A 14,867-nucleotide genomic window follows, 5' to 3' on the forward strand; every position below is an offset into this window, starting at 1 on the left:
ATTTCTACAACAGGATGTACAGAGGTAGGCAGTTCAGGTACAGTGCAGAGCACAGTGATGCCACTAGGCTCCCACCCAGGCTTTTCATGTCTTTCCACTCCACTGTCCTTTGAGGTGGGCTTTGGTCTCTGGCTTGTTACCTGGTGATCCCCAACATGGCTGTTCCAGCTCCAAGACTGAGCTCCAGGAGAGGAAAAGGAGACAAGGCAAAGGGACAAAGAGAAAAACTTTCTCCTAGCAAAGCCTTGCCTTTAATTCCAGAAGGGAAGCCCTGCCCAGGGCCTTCACCTGCATGTCACTGGCCAGAACTGAACAACACAGCCAGGTCTAGCTGCAAGGGAGGCTGGGAAATGAGGGCATTTCGCGTGCTGCTTATACAGTAGAGGGAGGCAATGACTAAGGGGCTTGTAGTGTCTGCTGCACTGTCTCTCTGGGGGTCGTCTTGGTTTCTTCTTCTTCTTTTTTTTTTGCCACACGGTGTGGCTTATGGGATCCTAGCTCCCTGATCAGGGATTGAGTCCAGGCCCTTGGCAGTGAAAGCACAGGGTGGACTGCCAGGGAATTCCCTGGGGCTTGGTTTCTTGTCTCTACCTGTTGCTTATCTATCCTGGCCATCTCTTTCTAAGACTGGCTTTGTTTCTCCAAACACAGTGGGAGAAATGGCCACCCCAGCTGGGAACTGCATCAAGACTTTCAGCTCCGGGCCATTAATGACCTGTGTGGTAACTCCGTGTCCCACTTCCAAATATCAAGGGCACAGGTGCTGATTGGCCCAGCTTGGGTTAGAAGAGAAACCTGATTGGTCTGGCTTGGGTAGACTATCTACTGATCAGCCAGTCAGGTGTGGCCAAGAGAGCAGCAGTAGGTAGGGTAAACCTGGTTGGGGAATGTGCATTCTCAGAGAAAGGGGTGTGTGGCTGAGGAGACACCTAAAGAACCATCTAGTTCAAGGAGTGAAGAAAGGACATTGCCATTGTGGGTTGCAATGTTGATACGATAAAGATTAACACGTCCTTTGAAAGACCTCAAATACAGTGGAGTCACATAGGCATTACATTTAACTTATGCAAATTCAAATATTTGTATTCAACCAAAGTATTTTTTTTTTCCACACAATTTGGCTTCCAAACATGAGCCAGCTACTTAACTACTGCCTGACCAAGTGATCTCTTCTGGTGCTGGAGATTGCTGTTTTGGATTTTGGGGATATGGTACAGTATAAGTAATATGTTCTTTATGGAAAACTGCTGGGATTTTCAAGATTATTTTTAAGGTCAGGTGATGCTCACCCTTCTCACTGTGTAAGAAGCACCGTTAGAGGAAGATCATGCAAATCATTTTTCCCATTTCCTTTTAGTTTTAATCAGTATAAAGAATGCATTTGGTTTTAAAATATCAAAATACTTTTATTGTGGCTTTTTAAAAATAAAAAATAAATGATATTCATGGCTTCTGGCTCTTCCTCCTGTTTTTTTTTTTTTTTTTTTTTTTTTTTTTGGTGGTCTCTGGCCATACAAGAAAGGCAGGGAGAGAACAGATGGCTGGAGAGAAGGCAAAAATGAGGGTCTCTTCAAACACCACAGGAAAGGGGTGTGTCCACCTGGGCAGTGTGTGTTCTTTGTTGACTGGGTACTTGGTCTGTCCTGATGGCCTGGGACTTGACCTACTGGGCTGTCTTGGTGCGGCAGAATGGGCAGCGTGAGACGGAGTTAGAAACCTGGGTTCCAGACCCAATTCTTGAATTTACTAGCTGTGTGACTTTAGGCGGGCCATTTAACCTCTCTGGGCCTCAGCTTCCTCATTTGTAAAATGGGGAACATAATGCTATTTACCTCCCAGGGCTTGAGAGAGGATTAGACGAGAAGTGTTTTGAACACCGCAGAGTGCCATATAAACATGACTCACTGTTATGGAAGCGATAAAACTGGTTGCTGTTCACATTTATTATAATCAATTCAGATATAAATGCACTATACCATGGCCCCAACAGCCCTGAGGTTACCATTCTGTCCTGTGGCCCCAGTACACGCCCTGGGTTTTCTCAACTGCGGGCTTCTCAGAGCTCCTTGGAGGTGTGACATTTGGGTTTGTCACTACCCAAACACATAATTGCATCTACCAGGCCTAGGAGTCTGAATTTCAAACTTATTCTTCATACGCCTGTGTATGTTTACATTCATAATATCTGTGAAAAGAACCCCTCTCCTCACACACTCCAAAATACAGTATTGTGCAAAATACCAGTCTAGGAAGCAACACACTAGGGTAGCAACCTTTAATGTCCTAACAAAGCATCTTAGTAGTTTGACGCAGAAGAGTTACACTGAGTCACGGAGGATCACGCGAGGCCCAGCGGGACGACGTTTCTAGTTCCTTCCACCAGGTTTAGAAAACAGAAGGCTCTGGCTGGATTTGCTGGACATTTCTCTCTTCAGCATCTCCCTTCCTTGGTCCATCTTTGGGGTGCCTTTTCTGGCTCCAACCTACAACAAGCAAGAGCAACAAATGCCCAAACTATATAATTGTAGGGAGATCCCCAAATATTTCTCAAATGGCATTTTTTTTTTACTCCAAATAAAATCTTTGTTGTAAAAAATATTTATATACACACATAGACGTGAGCAAAATGAAGGAAAAATGATCCACCATTATCACACTACCCACAGGTAACCTTATTCACATTTTGGTGTACACTCTTCCAGATACACAGATAATGTTTTCTTCTGACATTTGCATCTCTTTTTGAACCAGCAGTTTCTGATTATAGGCAATTTCATTGGGATGGACTTTCTCTCGAAAAGCTGTTACTGAACTGAATGCCTTATGTCTCTGATGTCTTAGGAGGGTAAAATGCAGCATACTCTAGGGGGTCTGTCTCACCCTTTTCTGAGCACTACTCCTGGATCCAGGCAGCCATGTGTGTAACTCTGTCCCTGGTCATAGCTGATCGGGCACTTGGCACGGGCTGGGCTTTTAAGATGGTCACTCCCAGGATTTGGGGTTATGGGCTCTAAGATGCCACTTGCTTCCTGGGCTGGTCCTTTGAACTGGGGGACCATGAGGTCATTCCTTCCTGTCACATGACTGGAGAGAGCAGAGATCAGGGGAGCCACACAGAGACACAGAGAGGAGATACGGCCTGTGTGTGCGTGTGCGCATGCTTGTGTGTGTGTAAAAGAGATGATGCCTGAGATCTGATGGCTTACCAGTTCTATTTCGAGGCCAGGCTCTCTTTCAGCTCCCAGTTTTTATGAGGCACTCACCCCTATATCCTTAAAAAAGCCCCCTCCCCCCCTTTTTAATTTTTTGCGGTACGCAGGCCTCTCAGTGTTGTGGCCTCTCCCGTTGCGGAGCACAGGCTCCGGACGCACAGGCTCAGCGGCCATGGCTCCCAGGCCCAGCCGCTCCGCGGCATGTGGGATCTTCCCAGACCGGGGCAAGAACCTGTGTCCCCTGCATCGGCAGGCGGACTCTCAACCACTGCGCCACCAGGGAAGCCCAAGGCCCACTCTTGGGGAAGGAGTCGCCCAAGTTACACTTGGCAAGGAACCTGGAGGAAACCTTTCTGTACTGAGGAGATCCTAGACACCAAACTTCTAAGCTCAGGCTGGAGGGCAGGGAGAATGGGAAGTTGGCTCTTTGCTCTTAGCCGAAGCACCATCTGCCCCGCTTCTGTTAAAGCCAGAGGCAGCGTGAAGTTCCAGGGCGTCTCACATCTCAGAGAAGCACAATGTTCCCACAACATCCGGGACTCATCCCAATATCTCCCCTGCCATTTCACATCCCCAGGTGGTCCTCAGACAAAACCTAGATGTAGGGCAGTTTCTGCCTCCTCCCAGCTCAGTCATATATGTGAGTGAATAAGTAACAAACTTCCAGTCGTTTCCACTTTGCAGGGTGGCAAACGTCTCAGATCAAGTGGGGCCCTCAGGATGCTCTCTATCCTCTTAACATCCTGCTCTGGGGAGTAACCACCTTCTGGTCTTTGCACAAGGATGCTGGTTGAGAAGCTTCTATTTTCCAAATATATCCCTCACCTAGAATATCTTCGTTTCTTCCCATGATAATTTGGTTGCCTCAGCATGACTGTGGCCTTTTATCAAACTTGAATGTCTCCTATCTCATATTCAACCAAAATGTGTTTGGCTTTCTAGCTTCCTGAGAGCTCGCCTCTACTGTCTGCAAAGTGGGAACGTGGACTGGCTTAATTCCAGTTCCAGGGCTGATTTGTCAATGGCAATGTTTCAACATGTTCAAGATTTCATAGTCTTAATTCTCAACTTTGAAGAGAATTCTAGAGGATGCTTCCTTGAAATTTCAGAGAAATGCCACTGGAAATGTATCAGGTTTATTACCTGGAGGTTTATAACCTAAAGGAGGAAAAGCTAGCACTCACCTGGGTGTCAGATCTGCACTGATTCCCAGCTCTCCTACTGAGCTGTGTGGCTCTGGACAAAGAAAGTCTCTGAGCCTCAGACACCTCATCTGTAAATTGGGTATAATAACAACACCCACCCCATAGGGTTGTTGTGAAGCTTAAAAGAGATACTGCACGTCGAGTGTTTGGCTCTGTGCCCGGCACATGCCAAATGCTCAGTACATAATAGATGTGGGATAACTGTCCACTGGGCTTCCTGCTGACGTTCTAGGGTTTTCTCTCTTCTCTCTTCTGGCTCACCTGGAAATGTGAGTTCTGCATCTTTGAGTTCTTCATCAGCTCTCCAAACATTTGTCTCTTTAACACAGAAAGAATATTGACAAAATTTAGCTTATGTTCTTCTTTGCCTTTTGCATCAGAGAAAAATGGATTTTTCTCAACTTTCAGATGCTACCCATTTGGATGGAATGTTGAGCCTTCCTAGGTGAGGAGGTGAGGATAGAGGTCTGCAGAAGGGGGTGTGGCTTTGGGGTAACGCTACACTGTCCTGCTGCACCTTTTAGGGAATCTCTGTTCCAGATTCCAGCAGAGAAGGAGGTGGTCAACCAAGAAGGCTACGAAGGATACTGTATTCTTCTTGGAGGACAGATCTGCTTTAGCTGGAAGCAGAGCCTCCTAGATCAGTGGAAGAGGCTGTAGATGTCCAGTGGCTTTCCACCCAGTGGAAATGTTGAAAGCCCCAGTGGCTAACCTCCCTGGCAGGGACTACAGGGGCCTGTTGGGAAGCCAGCATCACTGAAAACCTAGAGCTTGCTGCTCCCCTGGGGTTTGATTACTATTGCTGACCCTGATCTGCTCAAGACCCTGCACCTCAGGGGCAGCTCGTCAAAGAAAGAGCATCCCCTAGGCACTGGAGACACAAAAGTGAGAGGGAACTGGGGTCTCCCTTGCAGACTGACACTCCGCAGGTGAATGTGCAGTGGTGTCAGGAAGGAGACATTCTCCTAGAGCCCTGAGCATCCACTGGGGTCGCCAACCTGATTCCTACAGCGGCCAGGAAAGTAAAAGAAGTGGGTGAAGTGAGCTGGGGTGGTGGTGGACAGCAGCAAACACACGAGCCCAGCGCCTTTCTAAGGGGCCTGGAAGATGGAGGCTTGTGATGGTGGCTTGTGGGTCTGTGGGCCTAGGGTCGCCAGATCTTCCAAGTTTCCCAGAGAAGCTGGAAATCCAGAGTATTCCAGGAAACTGCCCTATTTTGAAATGTAACTTCAAAAAAAAATCCCATGAGCCAAATGGAATATATCTGTGGGCTGCCATCTTGCGACACCTGCTTCAGAACCTCCCTGCTTGGTGTCTAGTTGGTGCTCAGTAAATGTTGGAGGGGTTGCCAGATAAAATACAAGATGCCCAGTTAAATCTGAATTTCAGAATGAAGCCAACAAATTTGTGAGTGTGAATATGCCCCGTGTAATAGTTAGGACATTTATACTGAATAGCTTTTGTTGTTTATCTGAAATTAAAATTTAACTGGGCATCGTGTTTTTGGTTTGTTTGTTTTCCCCTAAATCTGGCAACCCTACCGGGTAGTCACAAAACTCAGGGAGGAAATAAGGCTGTCTTTTGGGACAGGGCATAGGTGCTTACAAGACTCTTCCATTCTCCCAGAAGGATGCTAACTCTACCCTCAGAGGACTGTCTGTGAAGGCTGATGGGCCCGTATTGAACTGACAGTTGCCCTCCAGGCATTTTCCGTGGAGAAGGCCTCGAGCCTGCAGCCACTCAGTATTTATCACAAACTCAGTTGAGACAATCACTATCCAAATTCCCAGACATTATAAAGCAGGGGTTAGTTTTAAACCAACAGCCTTCTTCTCTCCCACCCCATCCCCCGCCTTTTTTTTGGCAGAACCGTTTATCCAAGCAAAATCCCATGAGGAACTTGGGGTATAAGATAATGGAGAGCTTCTCTGGCGGGAGAAAGGTGTGTGTGCTTTGAGAGTCACACCTTTCCATGGCACCCAAAGGCTCCAGGGAACCCCAGTTTGAACATTGCTGCAAAATTCCTTCCTGGATTAAGTTCCGTCAGTGGGCAACTGGGCACTGAAGGGCAGAGCCTGGCCCCTGTGCACCTGCTTTTCCTGAACTTTACTGAACACACTGGGATGTGATGAAGGGGGTGCGGGAGGGTCTTTTTCTTTAGCCTTCTTCTATCCGTATGCTGCATAGGCCTGGCCACATGGTTCTACTTCATCATTGTGGGCGGAAGAGCACCACCCCAAGCCCCTCCCATCCCACGCTCCTCCTACACAACATCTACCAATTGTGGGGCTTCCCTGGTGGAGCAGAGGTTGAGAGTCCGCCTGCCGACGCAGGGTTCGTGTCCCGGTCCAGGAGGATGCCACATGCCGCAGAGCGGCTGGGCCCGTGAGCCATGGCCGCTGAGCCTGCGCGTCCGGAGCCTGTGCTCCGCAACGGGAGAGGCCACAACAGTGAGAGGCCTGCGTACCGCAAAAACAAACAAACAAACAAAACACACAAGTGGCACGGAGGAAGCCAGAATCTTGAGAATACCTGGGCCCAAGGAAATCTTGGAAGATAGTGAGTTAAAGAGAATAGTGAGGATAATGACGATGGTAGGAGAGGGTGAATGCTTTGTGGTCCTATGTGCTAAGGCTTTTGTATACAAGCTCCCATTGGGAAGGCTACGAGCTAGGTGCCATTTTTATTCTCATCTTAAAGAAGAGGGATCTGAGCTAATTAAGCAGAGGGAAGGTTAGGGGGTTTTCCTGGCTTAGACCACAAGACAAAGCGGTGGTCACGACCCCTAGCCAGGACTTGATTGGCTGGAGATTTGATTGGCAGGAGAGCTGAGCGGCTTCTCCTGCCAGAAGCAGCCGGTGCCCTTCAGCCTTTCTTACACTTCAAGCCCTGAGAAAGGGCTTGCGTGCTTCCCAAGTGGCAACTTCTGTGCATTTAAAAATTTCCTCTTGAAAATCCCAGCCTTAGCCCATTCACAAAAGGTATCTGGGTCCTTTCTTGGCCGTGGCCTAGTCGTATTCACCAAAGAGAAGAGCGCGTCCCATAAGAGCTGGCGGCTTTGGGAGGACCGGGGAAGGCGTCAGCTGGCAGGAAGCTCCCTGAAAGAAATAGAGGAATCCCCACCCATCCATGAGCTGCCTATTCTTCCCCCTTAGAAACGGGGCTTGTGATGTGCCAGGCACTGCAGGCATTTTGCCATTTAACCCTCCCACTGCCCCACGGAGTAGGCCCCTTGCTAACAGTTTTGGTTGCTTTTGTTGAGGAACCTGCGATACAGAGGTCAAGCCACTTACTCAGGGTCATTCGGGGCAGTGGTGGGGCTTGACCCCTATTTCTTTGACTCCAAATCTGGCCTCTGAACTCTGAGAGACACTGCCGGGTTCTCGAGGGATGTGGGATGTGGATTCGAGTGAGCACGGCCTGGGCCGCGTTTCCCGTCCCTCTGCCACATGGACAGAGCCACAGACCCAGTTCGCTGTGAAGGCCCAGCATCTTATACCAAGTCTCATTTTCACAGCCAAAGATATTAGTGTGGATATAGGACTTTTGATTCTTGAAAGGTCTGCTTGGTGAAGAGATGATCAAACATTAAAACTACAAACTCCATTTTTTTTGGGGGGGGGGCAATTGTGAAGCTTAAGATGTGTAATTTCATCTCAGTGCTTCAACCTTGCCACCTCTGTGAACGGGTGAAGAGTTTCAAAGTTTTATACAGGAGGCTAAAAAACTAAGGCTCCTTGTGAAAATACTAAGTGTAAAACTTAGAAAAGAGGAATTCTACTTTCTGTTCATTTCTGCTTAAAGACAACGAAGATCTACTCCCTGGAAGGAATGGATGCCAAGACAGATATATACAAGTGCCCTTTAGGATCCAGCAAAACTTTAAAATGTATTATTGTTTTCTTCCTGACAAACAGGCTGGCATGTCCCTTGCATTGTGTATGAATGAGGCAGCCCATGAATAATGCATGTGAAGCCTGATTATGTAAATCCTCAGGTTTTCAGTACATGACAATGGCTTTTTTTGGGCCCTTCTCTGTCCCATTCTGTGGTCTGGTGTCTCTGCTTTGGGGCCTAGTCTGCCAAGCCCTGTGTGGGGGGGTGCATTTCAGGGAGGGGTGAGCTCTCCAGAGGGCACATCAAAGGGAAAGTCACAACTCTGTCACTGGCCCAGCTCTCCCTGGCATTGCTTGGTGTGAAAGGAAACTGTCCTCTGCCTGAGGCAGCCCCATGACACATGCAGACTAAGGCCTGTGATGTTTAATTCAGAGCAGTGAGCACTGGAAACACCGCATCCAGGCTCCCTCAGAGCAGGACAGCCACTTTTCATTTCTAGGGCTCTAAGTCAGAGAGCCTGCTGTCTGGAAACCTGTTGCCTGGAAGGTTCACAGGATGGAGGGCAGGCTTCTGCAAGGAACTATCTGGCCATCACCTCCTGGTTGAGGAGAAGGGCACCATTCTATCACCTTGGCCTCCTTAGAGCTCATGCAGGCAACAAACACACACATGCAAATACACACACATGCAAACACACGCAAGCATGCGTGTACAAATACACAGCCCCAAGTCAGAAAGACTGGAGTACTATTCTGGCTACTCAGAAGAGCAAACCTAAATCTTTATTCTCAGAGAGCTTATTCCTCGGTGTATCCCTGGCACCTGGCAGAACAATGAAAATCAGAAGCGCCGACTTTAAAAACACTCGGGCTGTTCACTCAACTGATTGTGGTCATCATTTCAGGAGGCAGGGAAGTCAGATCATGATGCTGGACACCCTTAAGCTCAGTACAGTGCTGTGTGTCGCTTATGTCTCAATAAAACTGGTAGAAAAAATAGTTATCTGGATAGAAAAAAACAAGATAAAATACACGAATTATCAAAAGTTAAAAAATACAGACGAGCTAGACTATGAGTCTCACAAAGCACTGTTCACAACAGCCAGGACATGGAAGCAGCGTAAATGTCGATGGAGGAGTGGATAAAGAAGATGTGGTACAAATATACAGTGGAATACTACTCAGCCATAAAAAAGAGTGAAGTAATGCCATTTGCATCAACATGGATGGACCTAGAGACTATCATACTATGTGAAGTAGGTCAGACAAAGACAAATATCATATGATATCACTTATATGTGGAATCTAAAAAAAATGATACAAATGAGCTTATTTACAAAACAGAAAGAGACTCACAGACTTTGAAAACAAACTTATGGTTACCAAAGTGGAAATGTGGTGGGGAGGGATAAATTAGGAGTTTGGGTTTAACATATACACAGTATTATATATACAATATGTAATCAACAAGACCCTACTGTATAGCACAGGGAACTCTACTCAATATTCTGTAATAACTTATATGGGAAAAGAATCTGAAAAAGAATAGATATATGTATATGTATAACTGAATCACTTTGCTGTACACGTGAAATTAACACAACTCTGTAAATCAACTATACTCCAATATAAAATAAAAATTAAATTTAAAAAAAGAAAGTTAAAAAAAATAGAGGCAAGCTAGACTATGAGTCTCAGAGAGGTTAAGCTAACACATATATATGGAATCTAAAAAAAAAAAAAAAGAATGTTCTGATGAACCTAGGGGCAGCCAGGAATAAAGACACAGATGTAGAGAATGGACTTGAGGACATGGGGAGGGGGAAGGGTAAGCTGGGACGAAGTGAGAGAGTGGCATGGACATATATACACTACCAAAGGTAAAACAGATAGCAGCCGCATGGCACAGGGAGATCAGCTCAGTGCTTTGCGACCACCTAGAGGGGTGGGATAAGGAGGGTGGGAGGGAGACACAAGAGGGAGGGATGTGAGGATATACGTATGCATATAGCTGATTCACTTTGTTATACAGCAGAAACGAACACCACACTGTAAAGCAATTATACTCCAATAAAGATGTTAAAAAAAAAAGCTGCCTGAAGTCACACAGTAAATGGCAGAACAAGAGTCTAAACCTAAGTCTGCCTAACGCTAAAGCTATTCTGCCACCTTCCTTTGCAATGAGCGAATGCATTCTGTGCTGCCTGGATCCCACTGGGACCTCAGTTGGCTGTTTCTAAAGGGAGCTGAGGGGCAGCCTCAGAGGCTCTGCTCCGAGCAGGGACCTCTCACCTTCTGCTGCCTGATCGCCCTGGTGACCCTCTTCTCCTGGTGCAGCCGCTCTTCCATGTGCGCCAGGGCCTCCTTCAGCAGCGCCTTTTCTTCGGCCTCTTTGCAGATGTCGTCCTTCAGCTTTGCCACCTGTGACTGGTACATCTGAACCGACACTTTGCTCTGCCTGAGCACACAGGAGAGACAAAGTCTCTTTTCTCCTCAGCTTTCTCACTCACCACCAATGCTCCTGACCTGGGAGATCCTCAGAACACTTCCATATATGCCTGGCTTCGCGGTTTCCTTACAAGTGGGGGGAAGGCTGAAGATGTGGGGACTAGAGGGCAGAATAAATAGCCCATTGGCTGTGGACGTGCAGCATGAAGGGGGCAACGGTTATGCTACCAGCCCCTCCCAATTTTCCAGAGAGGGTGGGGGAACGGATACCACTGAAAATAGGATGGAATTATGAAAAGCACACACATGGTGAAACATCAGACACATTTATAAAAGGTGCACCTTATTCCTTAACAGTAGGGTACTTTAACTGCTGCTTTCTTGCCCAGAGACTTGGGTCCATCAGGCCCTGAGTCACCATCCCGCCTCCCCACTCCACACCCAGGCCTCTGTCCTCTTGTCCTGGTCCCTACGGGTCTGCAGCTGCACCGAGGTTTAGCCTGGAGAATGGAGGCCTGGGCCTTTTGCCGGAGACATGGGCCATACTTGAGCTGTTCAATGTCCTTCTCGTATCGTCTCAAAAGCTCCTCTTTTCTCTGCAGCTGGTTCTTGAGTAGGGTGATCTTATCAAACACCAGGTACAGGTCTCTTTGTCGAAGCTGGTAGACTCTCTCCCTCTCTTTTGGGGAGAGGTGTTTCATGGACACGTGACCTGACATACCTTTGATGTTCATCAAAGTCCCGAGGGTTTTGCTCATGTCCATGTACTACGAGAAAGCATTTCGCAGGTAAGAGGCCTGGCCCAAGACCGCTGGTGGCCCCTTTGAGGAGGCAAACGTCTAATTCTGTTTCATTCATTTTCTGCAGTTGCAGAGAAGAAACACATGCTTTGCAAATGAGTGCATTTGGGGTTTTTAGTACGACTTTCATTTTCCCCCGCATCCATTTACACTATGCCTTTTTGAGAATTGGGGGGAAGTGGGGAGGGGGAATGACAACAGACATAAACATTCATTCTTACTACCCAGTCTTGCAAGGAATTGGGCTCTGCAATTTCCAGCCCATGCTGGGATAGGAGATGGGTCTCGTGGAGCTACTGTAACAACTAAAATGTATGTGGAGTTGATGTTTAAACTACCTGCAGGGCACGCAGGTTTGGACAGGAGGGGACTGATGCTGGGTATACCTACCAGCTTTTCACTAAGATCTAAAGCGTCAGCCACATCCATTTTCCTTAACTTCTCAGAGACCATGATGGACCCTGGGCTGGAAAGGCCATTTTGAGGCTGAAATAAAAAAAAAGAAGAAAAACTCTCTTGGCATTCCATTATGATTTTCTACATCCAGAAGAATAACCCAAAGAATAATGGAAGAACTGGAAAGATACTAAAGAATAATTTGAGAGAGTTAATTTTTTTAACATCTTTATTGGAGTATAATTGCTTTACAATGGTGTGTTAGTTTCTGCTGTATCAAAAAGTGAATCAGCTATACGTATCCATATATCCCCATATCCCCTGCCTCTTGCGTCTCCCTCCCACCCTCCCTATCCCACCCCTCTAGGTAGACACACAGCACCGACCTGCTCTCCCTGTGCGATGCAGCTGCTTCCCACGAGCTATCTATTTTACCTTTGGTAGCGTGTGTGTGTATATATGTCCACACCAAGAGAGTTGGTTTTAAATCCAGTCTGACTCTGTGAACTGCTTTCTTTATGACTGTGTTCCTACCCCTTCAGAGCACGACTGCCTTTGAAATGATGCATCACTTGTGCCGTTCTTTGGCCACCGTCTCGTCTGTCTTCCCTTTAGGCCAGTGGTTCTCAACCGGGGGTGACTCTGGCCACCCTACCCCCTCCAGGACATTTAGCAATGCCTGGACACATTTGTGGTTGTCATAATTGCTGCTGGCGTCTAGTGGGTAGAGGACAAGGATGCTGCTAAACACCCCACGATGCATAGGGCAGTCTCCCAAACAAAGAGTTACCTGGCTCAAAAAATCAGTACCGCTGATGTTGAGAAGACAAGCTCCAGAAAAATGGGGACCATGCGGCTTTTGCTCACTATCTCCCTCCTTGTGCCCAGCATGGCACCTGGCAACGAGTGGTGCATAGTGGGCATGTTTGTGGAATGAACGAATGAAGGTTAAGTGGAAAATAGCCTCCCTCCTTTTTATTAAAGGAATCTCATTTCTGTGCAGCAGAAACCATACCCTCACAAAATTTGGCCCAACCTTCTCCTAGCTCTGGAACCTGGTGGGTGGGCATCCCTTCAGAACCTTTCCAGAGACAATGCAGATAGTGTTTGCAGCTGCATCTCCCTAAGACCCCAACCAGCCAGCTGGCTGTTGGAAACCCAACTGACTGCATGGAAAGGCCACCAGACTGAATAGGGGACCTGATCTGAACGACCACAAATAACCATAATAAGACTCCTTAAAAAATAAAGTGGCTTTTAATGCTTGCCATGAGCCTCTCTTAGCCCTAGCATTTGTTGGCACTACCCTGAAAACCTCTGAGATTTAAAAAAAAACAACTACAAAAATATAAAGGCCCCCAAGTGACTGTGATAGACAAGAGTGGACATATTTGTCTATGTATCTATGGAGATGAGAATAAAAGAGGGTATCTGAAGATGACAATAAACCGGGCAGATCTGCTGCAAAAAGAACCTGAGATGCTGCTCAGTGTCTTCAGCTACCCTGAGCTGCATCCTCTGTACCTCTCCAGACGCCCCCTCTTTTCCTGAGGGGAGGGTCACTAAGGAAGAGCCTGGGCTACAGGATCCAAGCACACAGTCCCCACCCGGTCTCTGCAGGCTAGCAGACACACCACCAGGGACACACCCCTGGTGTGTCTTCAATCATTATTCTGTGACCTTGGGTGAGGTACTTGACCTCCTGAAGCCTTACTTTTTCTTATCTGTTAAATGGGGACAATAATAGTAACTATGACACAAGGCTGCTACGATGGTTCAATGACATAAGGCATGGAGCCGGCTGAGCTCAACGCCTGGCACACAGTAAGCAGTTCACAGATGTCAGCTATTCTTCCTCCTGCTCTTTCGTTTAATTACTGCCAACCTTGGAGGATTGAGAGTTAGGAGGTTTCCTGCTCTGTGGTGTCAGTGGTGGGATGAGGGCTTGTTGCCAAGGGGAAGGTCAATCTTGGAAGCAGGACCATCAGGACATGAGATCCAGCTGAGCTCCCCACCTGGAGACGGTCCCTCCACTCCCAGCCTCAGAGAAGGAAGGTTCGATTTTATCAGGAAGACCAACACATTTCTGAAGACTCACATCTCTAGAAGTGTGAGCAAATGTCTAGAAAAATTGTAGGAGAAAATGCTGGTACAGAGAGGATGGCTTTATTATGTTTTCCAAAAGCTGGTTTAGACCAGCTGCCGCAGCAAGCCACGCTGATCAGAGCTGTCCATTGTCATGTGTCAATCAAACACCCGATCAAACATCCATTTAGGATACAGGGCACCTTCAACCTAACAATCAAATTACTTCTGAAAATCCTGGAAAACACAAACTATGCTCCCTAAGAAAGGAAGGTTTTCTTGGATAATACTCTTTAAATACTGTTTGACAATAATAACTATCATCTATTAAAGTGCTCGCTATGAGCTAGGCACTGGGATAAGCACTTTACATAATGATCTCCTTTAATTTTTCCATCATCATTTTACAGCTGGGAAATTGAAGTCCCAGAAAGGTTAGGAGCCTGCCCAAGGTCACCGAGCTTGCAGAGCTGGGATTAGGACACAGGTCTCTGATTCTAGAACTTGTGTCTTCTTAATCATCATGGCTCCCTTCTGCTGCCCTTTATGTGTTCATGTTTTTCAGTTTATAGCAAAAAGCAAATGTTAGGCAAGCTCATGGCATAATGTTGTACATTAGCTTGTTGAATCTTTTCTGCAGAATATAACATGTGATGTGAAAAGGAGGGCCCAGAGATTGTCCGGGCCAGCATCAGTGCAATGTTATATCATGCTGTACACGATGGGAAGCCGCCTTTCTATTCAAACATTGGATCACTGGTACGGCCAGGCACCAACCAGTCCATACAGGTGTTAGCCCATCAGGGAGGACCTGGCCTCGAACCAATGATGTATACAGTGGTGCCAGGGCACACGGCTCGTGTCTGTCCTCATGCCCACCCTCCC

General features: G+C 47.1%; 2 protein-coding genes across 2 annotated transcripts in view; both read right to left on the bottom strand.

Annotated features, from left to right (window-relative positions):
• Positions 1 to 2,366: 2,366 nt before the first annotated feature.
• The window catches only part of LOC309807971 (forkhead-associated domain-containing protein 1-like), a gene marked incomplete at both ends in the record, with an annotated part of 251,083 nt that continues 238,582 nt past the window's right edge, over positions 2,367 to 14,867 (bottom strand). Inside the window, one exon of the mRNA XM_082627982.1 lies at positions 2,367 to 2,483. Coding sequence (XP_082484108.1) covers positions 2,367 to 2,483 — 117 coding nt within the window. The remainder of the gene's footprint in view (positions 2,484 to 14,867) is intronic.
• The window catches only part of LOC309807972 (forkhead-associated domain-containing protein 1-like), a gene marked incomplete at both ends in the record, with an annotated part of 78,550 nt that continues 74,195 nt past the window's right edge, over positions 10,513 to 14,867 (bottom strand). The window contains 3 exons of the mRNA XM_082627983.1: positions 10,513 to 10,711; positions 11,248 to 11,468; positions 11,892 to 11,987. Coding sequence (XP_082484109.1) covers positions 10,513 to 10,711; positions 11,248 to 11,468; positions 11,892 to 11,987 — 516 coding nt within the window. The remainder of the gene's footprint in view (positions 10,712 to 11,247; positions 11,469 to 11,891; positions 11,988 to 14,867) is intronic.

Source organism: Mesoplodon mirus (assembly GCF_964341445.2).
Source record: "Mesoplodon mirus genome assembly, chromosome: 7".
NCBI classification, from domain to species: domain Eukaryota; kingdom Metazoa; phylum Chordata; class Mammalia; order Artiodactyla; family Ziphiidae; genus Mesoplodon; species Mesoplodon mirus.